Raw genomic sequence first — 15,752 nt, 5'->3', positions numbered from 1 at the left:
CAGGGAAGAAAGAACTGCCACATTTATACTCACACGGATTCTGTTTACGTAATTACTTGCTCACCAGAGCCTGTGACAATGTTACTACGTGTGCAAGCATACTGTACACCTTCTGCAACACTACTGTTTAGCTCAGTGAAAGAAATGCTGGGTTGCATAGAGATGGCTAACGCAACCTTGGAAAATCCCACTGGTGGCCCTGCTCACATCTCTGTCACCGTACTTCTTTTGCAGGGGACCCTGATGGAGGAATGCCTTGCTGCTTTAAGCATGGATGTCACAATGAGCCACTCCCACTGTGTAGGGTAGCACCCAGCTCCAGGGGAGCATCATTGTTGATACCCTGTTTCTCTGGGATTAACGCACTCCCAGCAGGCTCACACAGACATGCCAAAAGACACAAGAAATGCTACTGGTCAACACTCCTCAGATATGCTGAGGGAGTACAGTCTATCAGGCAGCATCCAATTTGGTAATGTGGAAATAAAATCACATAAAATGTAGAACAGAATTTGATAAATGTTTAAATTATTAAAAATTCAATATTTTGAAATACACAATGCCATGAAAAATATACTACAATGCTACACAGAAAGCTGTAAGGATAAATGGCTTTTCACGAAACAGATTTCCTCTGCATGAAGCAATGAATCGCTGAATTATCTGAATAATAAAATGAAACCCTTTCTGTGAATCCCCATAAAACTGGTTCTTTCTTAAGAATACATATATCTTCTTAGTCAGGGCTATGTGCCATCTGTTTGTTATTAGTATTTGGGGGCTCTGGGGTTTAAAGGAAAAGGGAAAAATGAGTATCACTAACAGTAGATAGAAATTTATTCTGGTTTCAGAAGTAATTTTATCTCAGGAAGCTAGACTGAACATAGGCCATCCCAACCCAAACCCTCTAAGGCCTGGTGGCATTGCAGGGAGGAGGTGGCTCCCAGCTGGCAGGCTGCTGGATCTGCAGCCTTCATTTCCCCACCACCCACCCACTGTCTGCGTAGCACTGGGAAGACATTCTTCAGGTACTGAAATCCCAGTTTTGAGCCACACTTTAGTCTGTTTTTCTGAACTTACAGAGGACTGACTGATCAGGAAGGCTAGTTAAGTGGGCCCCACAAATGAGTGGCCCTGCTGCTCATGTGGGGAATGTGCCTGGTCCCTCTGGAATGTTCCCTCTGATGGAGAGCTCCTGAGTAGAGTGCGGGCCTCTCCAGGATACACAGGCACAGAGAACATGGACCAAAGCTGTAAACAGAAAATGATGGCCACAGGGATCTGGGGCCCGCAATGTGTTCCCCACATGTCCCAAAGCTCTGGAGGACTCTTCTTCCTCACATCAAGCCTACCGAAGGGGGCTGTCACTCAGTGGAATGCCAGATTCCCACTTCTGATGACTTCTGGGGTTCAGAAGCGGCTCGAGGGCCGTAGCCAATGCTCACAATTGGACAGGAACTGGTAATGGACTGAGCAGGCCTGACTTTGTAAGAAGATTTTGAAGGGGGCTGAGAGAATTAACCACAGCCTGGCCGGCTTTCTCTAGAACCAACTTGCAGGAAGCACTCAGGAAAGGTGTTGTCCTGAAAGGGAGAAGGCCTTTATCTGCTCAGCTATACAAATCCATCCTTGGCAGCCCTATGCTTGCCTCACCACTGCCAAGTGACAGTTCTTGCTCTGGGACCCCTCAATCCTCCCCAAAGCCCTCAAGGATAAAGACAGCATGGATGTATATAGTTCACACCAAAGGCACCTGAAGCATGGGGATGCGCTGTACAAACAAGGAAGAGACAGCAAGGATACCGTCACCTCAGTCTCGGACTAAGCAAGTGCTCTAAAACAGAAAGAGTTTACTCCCCACTTGAATTGGGGCATCCGACTTTTCGAGCCACTGGGCACATTCACCATGCAACCTCAGAGGAGGAGAGGAAGACAGGATGACTCTCAAAAAGTGGGGGCGCTGGTTACCTGTGGAGCTGTTCACCAGTGTGGGTGTCATGCTGTAGGGCTGTGCCTGTGTGTTCATCAGGCCGGAGCTGTTGTTCATGGACTGGCTGTAGGGAGAGCTGGAGGCCATGAGTCCACTCTGGGTCATGCCGGGAAAACTGCCTTGCCTGCAGGGACAGAGAACAGGCACACAGACACTGAACACCACGTCGGTGCATTGGCTGCACGGTGCCCCGGCAGCCACCTCAAGATGTGGGGGCAGGCCTGGTACATGTCAGAGGTTTAGCTGTGCTGGTGGGTAAATATTCAGTATGCTATTCACGAGTTAATATTCATAATACCCAAGATAAACAGAAGCAGGAGTAAGGACCCGACATAAAAACAGGAATTACAAGGCAAGGCAAATCAATGTTTAGTTAAAAAAAAAAAAGTTTTTTTTTCTTTATCCTCTTTGGCACCAGGCATCAAATCCTGGGTCATTCCACCCCCTGCCCCACTTGCCTAGCCCAACACTCTAAAGCAGGGCTACATCCCCAGTCCTGATGTGTGTTAAGATTTATTTTGTGTGTGCGCGTGCGCAGGGGTGTGTGTGTGGGCGTGAGAGAGAGAGAGAGAGAGAGAGAGAGAGAGAGAGAGAGAGAGAGAGAGAGAGAGAGAGGGAGAGATTATGAATGTATAGGTGCCATAGAGGCCTGAGATGTTGGAGACCTATGGAGCTGGAGTCTCAGGTGGTTTGTGAGCTTCGCGATGTGCTGTCTGGAGCTGAACTCGGGTCCTCTGCGAGAACACCATGTGCTCTTACCCACTGAACACCTTCTCCAGCCCTAATGCTCAACAGGATCTGACTACTCACGCTGCTTAGCAGCTTCATACCAAAGCTACAAGTCAAGACATGAAAAACAACCTACAAGCAGTGTGAGAATGCTATTAATACAATTCTTTGCCTCAAATGTTTTGATATAAGGAAAGCCCTGCCTCCTCCTCTGTCTTATTCTTTCTAAAATTAGGTCCTATAAGAAGCACAGCATCTCCACAGGTGGTTGAAAGAGCAATGGGGAAGCCGGCAGACTTCCAGGACTGAGTCATCGGCGAGGGAGAGCTGAAGTGTCTTCACTTCAGAGATGCCACCTCTGAGGACTCGATTTCATGTCATGGTCGGTAAGAAGCAATCTCTTTCAGTCTTGGCTGTGGGCAGTGAGATGGGAGAGGGGCTCTGCTAAGTGGTGCAGGGAGAACACCACTGCACCAGGAGGACTCACAAGTCAAGTTTGCTTTAGATGAACAACACCTCTGAAGAGTCTGCCCAAGTGGGGCTGTGCTGTCGTTAGGAGTGACACTGAGAAGCAAGAGGGCCAGGCTCACTCTCTGCCACCTGCTTCAAGCCACCTCCTATTCACTCTTTAAGTTACTTGCTGGACCTTAATGTGTCGTGGTCAACACGTTCACAAGATTTAAATGATTCAAATAAATTATTGTTCAAAACCATTAGGAAGAGTCCTTTAGTGCATCAATTTCTAGTGGACTCAATGTTCTGGCTTATATAAGAAATTAAAATAAGAACTTAAAAAAAATCAAAGTATTTGTTTTTTTTTTAATTCTTGTAAGTAGTAGAAACCATTCAGGGGAATTCTGGACCTGCTCTCAAGAGGGACTTGGGAAGATGTTCCTGAAAGGGCAGTGTGTGCACGGCTCTGGGAGCCAACACAAATGCCCACACACAGGCTGCTGCCCAGCATCAGAGTGCCCAGTGCCGTCACTCACTGGCTCCTGACTAACCTCTTGGTTGTCAGCTGCTTGTGGGAGCCCTGTAAAGACACCAGAACCATGTTCCCATGTTGCCTGGGTCTCAACATTGCTCTCAGGAACACTTATTTAGTCATAAGGACAATCCAAGCACCCAGCAGAGAATAATTTGCACTGTGTCAGGCATTATTAATTACGGTCATCTTTAAGAATCTACCACATCCGGTGTCACATGGTGTAGCATGTATGAAACTAATGGCTTCTGGAGATGCCTGTTCATATAAGGCAGGAAAGAAAATGTCACTAGGTGGGTGACAGAGTGTATCACCATCTGACCCTAACCTATGATTTCCTCCACACTGGCAGTGTTCACCAATGACAAGACAGCAAAGGGACATGTTAGAGTTAAAAAATTTAAAAAGTCTTAAAGGAACAGAAAAACCTACAAAGACTTAACTGTTGGGGTCTTGGGTGTGAGTTGTCAGTTACAAGTGTGGCTATACACTCTGACACTAGCCATACTGCCCACGGCCACTGGGGGCCCAGGACCAAGCCACTCCTGTCACAGGGCGTCAGTGTTTCTACCTGACCGTGGAAGGGTGTGCCACAGCTGACAGCAAACAGTAGTAATGTTCAGCACTGACAATTCTGCTGTGCTTTGTAGGCACCATACACATGTAGGTTTTACACTCCTGAGAGGGTGGGTACAATTATGCTCATATGCAAATGAAGCAGATGAGGCTCAGAGGTGAAGTACCTCACTTAAGGTCACAACAAGAGGAAGTGGCGGGGACAGAATCCCTAGCCGCACTCAGTCTAGGGCACCAAACTGCCTTTCTAAGTGTTCCCAACACCACTCACACTGGTAGCGCCACTGTGTGACGCCTTCTGTCACCAGTCTTAACTGAGAAAGTAACAAGCAGCAAAGCTCTTCCCTGGGCTTCTGAGGAACAGAGCTCAGGAGGCACCTCCATGGGAGGGATGGTGGGGGACATGGCTCCAACAGCTTTCTGGATGCCTGTATCTAAGAAGACGGGGATTCTGTGTGGCAGGGGCTTCCCTGTGTTTGCGAGTCCCTCGTCACTGACGCAGGGACTCCCTTCATGTCTGGTTGGGAGATGCAGTGCTAGTAACTAAAGAGCAGCACACACTAAGGCAGCCTGCACTGCGCATTGCACTGAGACCATGCATTCTGCGGCAGAAGCATAGGTGGCCAGCCCTGACTCTCTGAGCACGGGCATGCATGTTGCTGATCTGGGAGGAAAGACATATATGGCAATTCCCAGGACCGCAGCAGCCTCAGGTGGGAGCCAAGGGCTACTGTCCCTCAGGAGGGCGGGTCCCTTTGATGGCACTCTAACTGCCAAGTACCCACAGAAACAAACAGAGTCAAGAGAGCTAAGTAAAAATTATTTTCTTTTCCTAAATGTAAATGGAAGTAAGACTATTAAAACAAAACCAGGCCAAACTACAAGTTGAAATGAGCAGAGTGCTTCAGTGTAAAAGCCCTACCCTAAATGTGAGCACCACTGACAAAGCAAACTGCCCTGCACACCTTGGGCTTTGCGGGGTCACATCACAGGGCTGGCGTTTCTACTGAGTCTGTGGGCTGAGGGTTTTGTGAACAGATCAGGGCCATCCTGGCTCTGTGGCAGTGAAGTGTAACACCCAGGGCGCTGTTAGCCTGTGGGGCACAGCCTGCATGTCTAACACAGCGGACTGCACTCACCTGGGCCAGCTCATTGCTAGCCTGCCAGTGGCTAAGGAGGATGGGCGTGGGGTTTGGTTCTTAAATGTGCTGCCTCAGAAAATAACCAGGGCTTGGTTGGGACTAGGTAGAGATGAAACCTGTCACTCTGTGACAAACCCAGGTCCCTACAAGAACAATTTACAATAAGGCTGGAAGGTGCTTGCCTGAAGCCCCTAATCCCCACAGGGACCTTTCAGAAGGCAGCTTGTGAAAGGAGGTCAACACCATCAGCTCTTTTGTAGGACTTTCCATTTAAGGCATGAACTTTTTAATTTTTATTTTTGTTTTGTACATATGAGTGTTTTGCTTGCATGTCTGTATGTGCACCTCATGTGTACCTGGTCAGAAGAGGGCATCAGATGCCCTGGAATTAGGAGTTACATAAGGTTGTGAGCTACTTTGTGGGTGCTGGGAACTGAACCCTGGTTCTTTGCAAGGACTAGTGGTTTTAATGATTGAACCATCTCTCACTCCAATCTTAAGATATTTTCAATGTAAGAACTTTATGGAATTCCACTTCAGTACCAGGAAGTAATAATGAAGGAGGATTTCTTGTGAGAGGGTGGCCTTTCCTTGTTGTAACTTCAAGTGCAGTTCTAAATGCTTTGCCACATCAACCCAGTTTTAGCCTCCAGGCAGCTCCCCTTTGAGCTCAGTTGTATGAGCCAGCTTCTGCCCCTGTGTTGCTGAGCGTTCTTACGTGTTGGAGCTGTATTAGAAATCTGTGGAGCTCTGCTGCAGCTCCAGGTTACTCCCACCACTGCTAGCAGATTCTGCCCTACAGCTGAGGACGGTGCTGGTAGCAGAGTGCTCACAGATTTAACAGGAAGTGTTTTAGGGACACACTTCTGTCCAGGAAAACCTCTGTTAGGAAGGCTTTGGGATAGGGTGTGACCAACACTACGATCCTAGGCCTCAGGAGGCTAAGGCAAGAGGACACTGCAACTTTTGAGGCCAACCCAGCATACAAAGGGTGAGACCTTGTTTCTTTTTTCTTTTCTTTTTTTTTTTGAGGGGGGGGGGGATCAGCCTATATCACTATTTTATTTTATTTTTTAATATATTTTATTAATTTATTCATATTACAGGTCAATTCTAAATACTAGAGACAAAAGGATTCGGGATTCGGATTGCCGTGATCATCCTGTACTGAAACAACACTGCAGAGAACCCCTAAAACCTTCTATACCCCCCTAACAGGGTGTTCTGGGTGAACAACTCTAGCAACATTGGAGATGTCAGAATATCCACCCTCTGAGGCCGGCTATGGGTGGGGCAGTTTCACAAGTGCTTTTAGAGTTTCCTATTTAAAAAACAAAACAAAACAAAACAAAACAAAACACCAATTCTAAAACGGCCTTTTAATTGGCTTATGGTAAAGGCAAAATGGAAAACACAGCTCTGCTGGGGTTTGAGTTCAGGAGCTAAAAATCTTACTATAAATTCCTGCAGGAGACCTACACAGTTCCAAGTATCTGGCTTCCTAGTTAACCACAGTTAAGTTTAGAATAAGACTCAGTCTGGAGCTGCCGGGAAGGCAAAGCCTTTTATTTTGGTGATTAACACTTGCTTTTCCCTTCAAGGTATGGGGAAGTGTGACTGTGCCTGAAGAGCAGGCACAGACAGAAGCCTCTGCACAGGACCCCTGTGAACGAGGCCCTGCAGAGCCAGCAGGGAGAACCACGCCTGCCCCGGGTCCAGCATGAATGCAAAGCTGCAACATGACAGTGACGTCAGAGACGCATCACCTGCTCTGCCTGGGCTTCAGGGAGGGTGCAGACACTGGGAAGCAGTTAAGATGTTGTCTTGACAAAATGAACCAAGCTAGCAGTGGCATTTGGGACACTCTACTTCTTGTCCCAAAGGTCACAAGTGGGTCTTGAAACCCTTGCTAGTCATGCTCCCAGCTGAGCTTATTTCTTCGTAGACTTGTTCTGTTGTCCTGGAAGCTCCTTATTTAAAATGCTTTATACACACAAACTTTCCACACACACAGTGCATCACTGGGGACAAGCCTAAAGCAGTAACAAGAGGACAAACCTCAAGGAAACCATCTTAAGTCTAGTATCTGAAGAGAGAAAAGATGTGTGTTTGTCCCCTGAGCAACACAAGCTGTGTGGAGAAGCAGGTTGTCCTGCCTTGGTCAGTGTCCGCCATTGCTAGTCTATCGGCATGCCTGCAGCAGCTGCCCGGACAATGCTGGTGGCAAAATCACGACAGGATTCCCATGAGCCAGTGGCTCTGGCCAGTCAATCCTGTGAGGGCAAAACTGCACTTAGATTATTGAAGAGACACAGACAGACTTGAGTGGCCTTGATTTAAGAACTGTGGGTCTCTGTAAGAACACAGGACCACAGGCTATTTAAACAAAACCCAACTGTTCCATACCCTTTGTGCAAGAAGACATGCTAGATTAAGTAAAACTAGGCAGAAATCCATTCTTTTCCGTTAATATATTACACTCACACATATGTGCCCGAGGCTGGGGCTGAATAAGGGACTAGGAACAGTAAGTTCAAGGGACATAGCAGTGACCAAACAACCATTAGCAAGCAAGCAGCACCCTGCACAAAGCTACAGACCTGCTTATCACAAGAGAAACAGGTCCCCACACCATCTGACCTTGGTAATGGGGGAGGAATGGTTCCTGAGCAGGGGATAATGACCCCTGCCCCCTACCTGCAGATCTGAGCCACATGTTGCTTGGCCAGTGAGGAGCAAAGAACTACAGAAGCATGGCTCTGAGGCATTTGCTGTCAGCACGGCAAAGTAAGGAGGGGCTCACGATTGGCTCTCTGCGCTGAAGACTCATGTTTTAAGACACTGTCCTCTAACTGCTAGTGGCAGGAGGACTGAAAGTGTGGCCTTAGGAGGCTACTGCAAAGGCAAGCTCTAGGTAAGACATGGTGGTGCCTCACAAGAAGTGGGGCAAAATAAGAAAAGGGGTTGGGCAGTTTGGAGGATACAGAGTGAACGAGACACTGTGGAGAAGTAGTTTAAGTTTCATTTTTCTTTGAAGGATGGGAGATTGGTAGTTTTCAAAGAAGAGCCCTGGGGGCTTAGTCAGCACACCGTCCAGAATGCTCTCCGCAGTGCAGAGGCCCAACTCTCCAGCTGTAACTTCTCTCAGGCCCGAGTGAGTCTGTGATCTGGTATCTGTTCCTGAGTCATCTCCAAACTGTTCCATACCGCTGCACACCTGTCCACCCAGCTACACACCAGTCCACCTGTCCACACAGCTGCACACCTGTCCACACAGCTCTTCCTATTGGAGTCTTGGTAAGGCTCTTCCTGTGAAGCACTGAGAAAGCACATCACTGAGGTCTCACGAGGCTCACATTGTCACAAACATCTACCCCCTCTGCAGCTATACCTCACTACCCAACAGCAGCATCACTGTGTAGCTTGAAGATCCAGCCCTTCCTTTCATTTGGCGTCTAAACTATCCTTACTCATTCCCAGACCAACCATAACAAGCAGAGCTCAAAGGCTTTGGCATCAGAGTATAAAAAAAATGCAAATATGGTATCTGGCAGTTTGAATTTTATTGATGACTAAGGACAATCTCTTCATCTTCAAAGGTGACTGATTTGTTGAGCCTACTGTTCTGCTTTATGCACCATTTATTAATAATCATATAAAACTGAACTAAGATATTTGAATACAGTTATTTCAGAGATTTCCATTCTAGTCCTTTCCATGCTTGCTTGGCCCCGATGAAGCCGCAGAGGGCAGCAGTGGGTCTCAGAGCTTGTGCTTTCCCTGTCAGAGGTGACTCCAGGACCCTTATGGGCTCTGGTACCATGCAAGAGTCCACCTGTTCCAACAAGACACAGTGACAGTCCTCTACTTTGAGAAAGATAAGGTACATAGTGCATAAAAGAAAAACGAGCTGTCATCAATGTGCCCACATAAATGCCCCTTTCTAACTATACTGCATTTAACAGTGTTAACATAGCATTTTATCTGGAGGTTAAATAACATTGAGAAAATTCTCCATTCACTGACAAGGAGGGCTGCTCCTTTGCAATGTTAGGAATAGCCACAGTGCATGTCCCTGTCCTATTTGAACACTCCTTTTCTGGTGACAAGTGTGAGGGACAGTGTCAGGAAATATCCTAACAGAGTGAGGCTCACAGGGCCTGGAGGCCTGTGACTGCCAGACACAGAGGGTGTGTGATCTTAGCAACACTGGGGGGCTAGTTAACAAAGTATCAAAGTGATACTTCAGTGTCGAGATAATTAAGAATATATGGGGGGCTGGAGAGATGGCTCAGTGGTTAAGAGCACTGCCTGCTCTTCCAAAGGACCCGGGTTCAATTCCCAGCACCCACATGGCAGCTCACAACTGTCTGTAACCCCAAGATCTGACACCCCCACACCAACGCACATAAACTAAAATTAAATAAAATATTAAAAAAAGAATATATGTATGTATGTATGTATGTATGTATGTATGTATATATGTATGCATGTACATATGTTTCTTGCAGGTATTCACTGAGATCTTTAATACCTTAGTAGACCTGTCACTCAGCTTACAAAATTAATTTGGCTCTTGAGTTCCCCATTCTATATACTCTGTCTGGCAGTATTTTACACTGCCGCAGACAAGCAACACACTTATCCCAAGAACACAAATATAACTGTTTCTGATTTTCTTTACATTTTTTTTTTTTTTTACTATTTTTATTTAAATTTTAATTTATGTGCATTGGCGTGAGGGTGTTAGATCTTGGAGTTACAGACAGTTGTGAGCTGCCATGTGAGTGCTGGGAATCGAACCCGGGTCCTTTGGAAGAGCAGACGGTGCTCTTAACCACTGAGTCAACTCTCCACCCCTTTTTTACTATTTTTAAGACAGGGTTTCCAAGTTAGCCCAGAGCTCATTATACAGCCTAGGCTGCACTTGAACTTAGTGATCCTCCTGTCTCAGCCTCCCAAATGTTAGGATTACCTGTGTGAGCCACCACATCCATCTTATAATTTCATATTTTTAGAATGGTCCTCAAAGTTTCTTAATAAGGCTAGGCCGTCAAGTTATTTAACAGAGTAAAGCAAGACCCCATTGACTGAGGTTCTCAGCAGCCCTGTCCTGTGAAAGCAGTGGCCAGGACTCAGGCACCTTAACAAAGGCAATCCCGCCTGAGCAAGGGCCAACCTTATGGCTTTATGGCTGCCAGCCTTTGTTTGGTTTGTTGATGACAGCAGTACAGGTCAGAAAAAGTAGGAAAAACAAGATTAAGAAGAATTCATAGGGTGTCACATCCTAAGGTCCTTAATACAGTAAACTAAGATTGCCATGAACAGTGAAGAGTCACGTCTCCCTGTGGTCTTTATGAGGCCATCATGGTACTTTGCAACTATAGGACATCAGGCCCCCAGAGCAGACCCTTTGCACATTCTCAAAGCTTCCCTCCTGTCTCCAGTGAAAACTGCTGTGGCCTGAGAACGCCTCACCACTCCCAGTGCTGTTTGAGAGGCCGGGTAGCTAACAATGAGGGCTTTGTCTGCAGTGACAACCGCCATCTTCTAACTCTGAGGAACTGGGGTGTGCTGGGCCACATTGCTGAGTATTCCCGTGAGTGGGGACCATGGTGCTGGCTTTGGTGGGGTGATCCAGTTTGCTCAGCTTACATGGAGAACATGGGGGCAGAAACCATAGCAGCACTAAGGAGGTCAGAAACTAAGTCGAATGGTCTAGATCACCAAGTAGGGGCACAGAACCCTCAGTGGAAGGACAGTCAGACAGGCAGATAGTTAGACTATGGCCTCAAGGGGCAGATCCTTTGTCTACTGAGATCGTAAAAGGAAGACCTCGGTGTCTGAGAGGACATCAAGGAGCCGGTGAGGTGGATTTGTGGAGATGAGCTCTGGCCAGAAGTAACAGAGAGGACCAAGGTGAAGAGTCAGGTTTGCATGAAGCCTGGGTCCTCCTAATCTCACTTGGGTACCAGCTCCTGGTGGCTTTCTGGCTTGATGGCCATCAGAGAGGAGGTGGTCCTGCCATACTCTCCTGTCTTTTTCTCCCATGTTGTCACAGGCAGGCTGGAGGAGGAGGGGTTCTGGATCGCAGTGCTCAGCTGATCAGCTTTCTATACAGAACCACCCAGGACATCTGTCAGAGACACACACATAGCCTTGTCTTCCCTTCCCCCCGAGGCTGAGGGAGACAATCGCCCATTGGATTACGGACTTGAGCCCATTCAAGACTGGCTATACATGTCACAATCTGATTCACTGGGTCTCATCTTTTAAAGAGCAAAACTCTTTGGTGCTCTTAGAATTTATGTTTTACCATTTTTTTTATTGGAAGATTTATAAATGTATTCTATAGCCTCCATAATAGTTTTGTAATTCTGAAAGAGTTAATTGAAATCATAATCTTAAAATGACATAATAATATTCATTCAAATTCTAAATTTGGAATAGACAAAAGGGGACCAAGAATGAAAGCACAGTATTTAGATGACAACACAAAGGCTTATATCTAATTTCAGAAATAAAAACTCTATTTCGGCCTTTGAAATCTGTTCTCTTTGTCTTGCTATTATTGAAACCTAATTGTCCAAAATCCGAAGGGCTAACTCTTAGTTAATTCAAATCACTCACTGTCTCAAGCCCAGGGACCCTCCTATAACCAGGGGCTTGAGTTGTGGAATTTTCTTCTTTTTTTGGCCTGGTCTCTGACATTTTAATGCACTCTCTCCATTAATGTGTTTCCACATCAGTGGCTCCATGTCCATCAGCAGAATGGCGTCACACTGGCCTCAGAGCAAAATATAGGAAAAGCACCTTGCTGCTGAATAGCAACACAGGAGATGAATTATACAAGGAATGCATCTCCGCACAAACAGTGGCTCAGTGAGGGGACACGTGGCACACACCAGTCCAGGCCAAAGCGTCTCTGTACAAGGCCACACTAAGGACTCTGCATCAATCCAGCTCCTCCTCCACAGAAGGAGGCTGCCGTCTGCCTTGTCTTGCAAAGCTCAGCTCCTTCATACTTTGAATGCTTGTGTTGCTAGCCACGATGTAGTGAGCACCACGTGCCTTCACAGCTCAGCCTCTCTGCATACTGGTGAGCAGGATGAGAAGGGAGTCACCTCACAGTCATAGTGGAGGCCTATCTCCTCACATTCCTGATACTCACTTGGCACCATAGTGAAGCTTCAAACAAACTGATTCTACCATTTCCTTATTTTTAAGATCTAAGCCTGCTAATTCGGCCTCCTGAGCCTCCTCCAGGGACAGCAGACAAAGAACAGCACATGGCTGTGCACCGCACCATGGGCAATCACAGGGCGAAACAGACTGGAATCCACCCATCTGTGTGACAGCAAAGGGTCTACTGCCTGACCTACAACAAATGTTCCATGCAGGCGCACAGCCAGGTCCTCTTCAGAATAGGAAGGTTCTGGTCTTGCTCAGACACAGGCGCAGGTTCACTCTCTGGTAGCAGGACGGCCTTTACAGACCAAGGCGTGTGCTAGGCAAGAGCCTATCCCTTCACCAAGCTCAGGGACAGCACTGCATGGGAGAAGACAGACATGGCTCTTGCATCTGCTGTGCCCTGCCTCTAATTCAATGACCTTCTCTGGTGACCTCGGTAATATCAGTATCTTCCACCATAAAATAAAGGCAGCGACTGGAAAGTGTCCAAGACCTTCTGGCTCCAGACTCTGCCGCCCTGTAACTGAAGCGTCACCTCTTTTGGGAGCCCATACAATGGGAACAGACCAACGACCTGACAGACCAATGGCACACTGGGGCCACACAGTCTGGGAAGCACCTGAGAAGCCAGCACAGTTTATCAGTGCTGGGGGTGCCTGTCACTGAGGAACTGAGCTTTGCCCACCATCCTGGTTTCAAAAGAGCCAGGGATGTGTCAGTCTGCTGCAAACTGAAGTCATGGGTCTTCTTCAGAGGAATTTCTAAGAAAGAAAATCTAGGCACTTCCCAAGGGCCCAGATCCACATATCAACTGCTATATTTGACAAAGAGGCCAAGTGTCTAGAGTTGCAAAGGGTTTTTTCTAGAATGAAGGAATGATGCAGGCACACTGCAGGACTGAGGAAAGCTCTCTCACGTGATGGCACATGCTGAAAACATCCTATAAGTTGTCCTAGGATTCATAGCAACACCTCTTCAGGAAGCAGGGGGCCAAGGTCTTCCCTGAGACTCTGGCAGACTATGCTCAGAGCAGATGCTACACTCTTGAGAATCACACTGACTACTGATGCTTTAAGACAACATGCGGCAAGGTGCTTTCTGTTTACAGATACTTCTTGTAAATCATTAACACTGGATGTTGGGGTACCATCACGTGCCTGGCTTATAGGATCTATACCACTTTCTACTACAGACACTCTTACTCCTTCACCCACAAGGTCAACAGCAGGAACAACCTCTAAATCTATAGCTCATTCCATGCTTCAGGGGTTTTTAACACTTACAAGTCACTCCCAAAAGTGACATTAATGAGGCCTGTCTTCAAGCAGTTAAACTGATGTTTTCTTCTGAATCTTACACTCAACTTGTGGACTTCTTGTCCTCAGCGTAACAGCCACGCACAGTCCCTCCTCTTGGCTAGCTGCTGAGATGAATCAATCCTCCCCCCCCCACCTCTCCCCCCACAACTTCTCACCTTCATCAGTAATTTGTCCTTTTACAATTCTTTCCAAGGCTCCAGGCTTTTTGGGAAAGACAAAGAGAACATTCTAACAAACTGTGGCTCCCCAAAGGCTAAACTTTCACTCCCTCCCCCAAAAGAAGAAATAGATGCCTTAACTGGCTTCTCCTGACATCCATCGCAGTGGGGGCGGGGAGGGGATGGACCCAACAGACATGGTGAGTCTGATGCGAAGAGCTACAACACAGGGCAGCGAATCAAGTCCTTGGCCATGGTGCAGGGACATGTAAACACTGTTTTCTCACAGCTGAGGTAGCCTGCTGAAAACGGGCACTGGAGGCTAGGGTACTGCAAAGTGGGCAGATGGCAACCTAAAATAGGAATACAACTTGTTTTCTTCCTGTTTTAGAAAGGATACTGGAAACACGAAGAGTAAATTCACCAGCAGCCGGCAGGGGCTGCAGGAGGCCTCGGCCAGGTGTGAGGCGTCACAGTTGCTCCAGCTCTGCCCTTCTCCTGCTTTAGTTGAGGAGGGGGTGCTGCTTTCTCCGCAGCTCTCTGGAAGCTGCTGGCTGAAGCACAGTTGATGTTCTCAGGCCGGTGAGCTAACACTGATTTTCTGCCCCAGTGGAAGAGATTTTACTCTGATGCATGCCATTTAAAATCATTTTACACAGCTGCTTAATGTGGCTTGGCAAGGCGCAGCAACCCAGCTTTGTGGGCCTAAACAGCACTCCTGAGCTGGGCAAGGACAGAGCCTGTGGCTCAGCAGCTGAGGACAAATGCTTTTCTGCTCCCTGGTACCTTCCTCTAGAAGGAACCATGGAAAAGTCCAAGAGAGGAAAAGCAGGGTTCCCAACAACGATTCTGTCTGTCTTACTTGACAGTTACTTTACTTTGAAGACTATGCTCACAGGGTTCTTTGTTGCTCCACACTGAGGACCATGCTTACAGAAGTAACGACTGTTGGTGACAAAGCAACCCTCTACTCTTGCTGTCTGCGTCAGTGTGGACTGGCAAGAAGACTATTAAAAAGCTTGGCATCAGGCTAAGAAAGGTCAAAAGAGGAGCTGAGTTCAGTGTTGCCCAGCTGTAGATAGGTCAACTGGAGGCCACCTCCACAGTTCCTAACTACAAAGACCAAGAATGTTGGTATTGGCAAGATCCCATGAACATATATGTAAAATGATGTCACCACTGTCGCTAGTCAGTGACACACATGGCTCATTAACTCTGCAATTTTGCAGTAGAAAAGAGAAGCACTTTTGTAGTCTATAATTCCTGTACTGACATCGAGGCTAAGACACCACTGGGTATAGGCGGAAGACTCTCACTTAGTTTGTTGAATTTCCCTGTCAGATGTTCGTGTCCTCCTTGGAGGAAGAGGTAACAGAAGGCACTAGTTCCAGGGTAGGCTCAGAGGGACCATGAGCCTCTCTCCTCACTGAATGGCGCAAAGTGTGGTCACACAACACAGGTTCCTCCACAGAATGCCAGCATCAAAGGGGGTTAGAGCAGAGTGAGAGACTTCACTCCTTTGTGGAGTTAACAGTTTCTACTTTTCTTTTCAGGTGTGAAAGCCAGACACAGACAGGACCTGGAGGGAGACATGCAGCCTCCATCACACTGCCACGGGACAACTGACATCAAAGGAAAAACCCCCGCAAGGAACATAACACA

The 15,752-nt window shown here is 47.2% G+C and overlaps 1 protein-coding gene across 7 annotated transcripts in view; it reads right to left on the bottom strand.

The window, feature by feature from the left end:
* Arid1b (AT-rich interaction domain 1B) overlaps positions 1-15,752 on the bottom strand; it is a 353,377-nt gene that overhangs the window by 34,857 nt on the left and 302,768 nt on the right. For all 7 annotated transcript variants that reach the window (XM_051164663.1, XM_051164660.1, XM_051164658.1 and 4 more), the window contains one exon: positions 1,969-2,114. In XM_051164663.1, the coding sequence (XP_051020620.1) occupies positions 1,969-2,114 (146 nt within the window). The remainder of the gene's footprint in view (positions 1-1,968; positions 2,115-15,752) is intronic.

The sequence above is a fragment of the Acomys russatus genome, chromosome 21 (assembly GCF_903995435.1).
Source record: "Acomys russatus chromosome 21, mAcoRus1.1, whole genome shotgun sequence".
NCBI lineage: Eukaryota > Metazoa > Chordata > Mammalia > Rodentia > Muridae > Acomys > Acomys russatus.
This window is presented reverse-complemented; position numbering and strand designations above follow the sequence as displayed.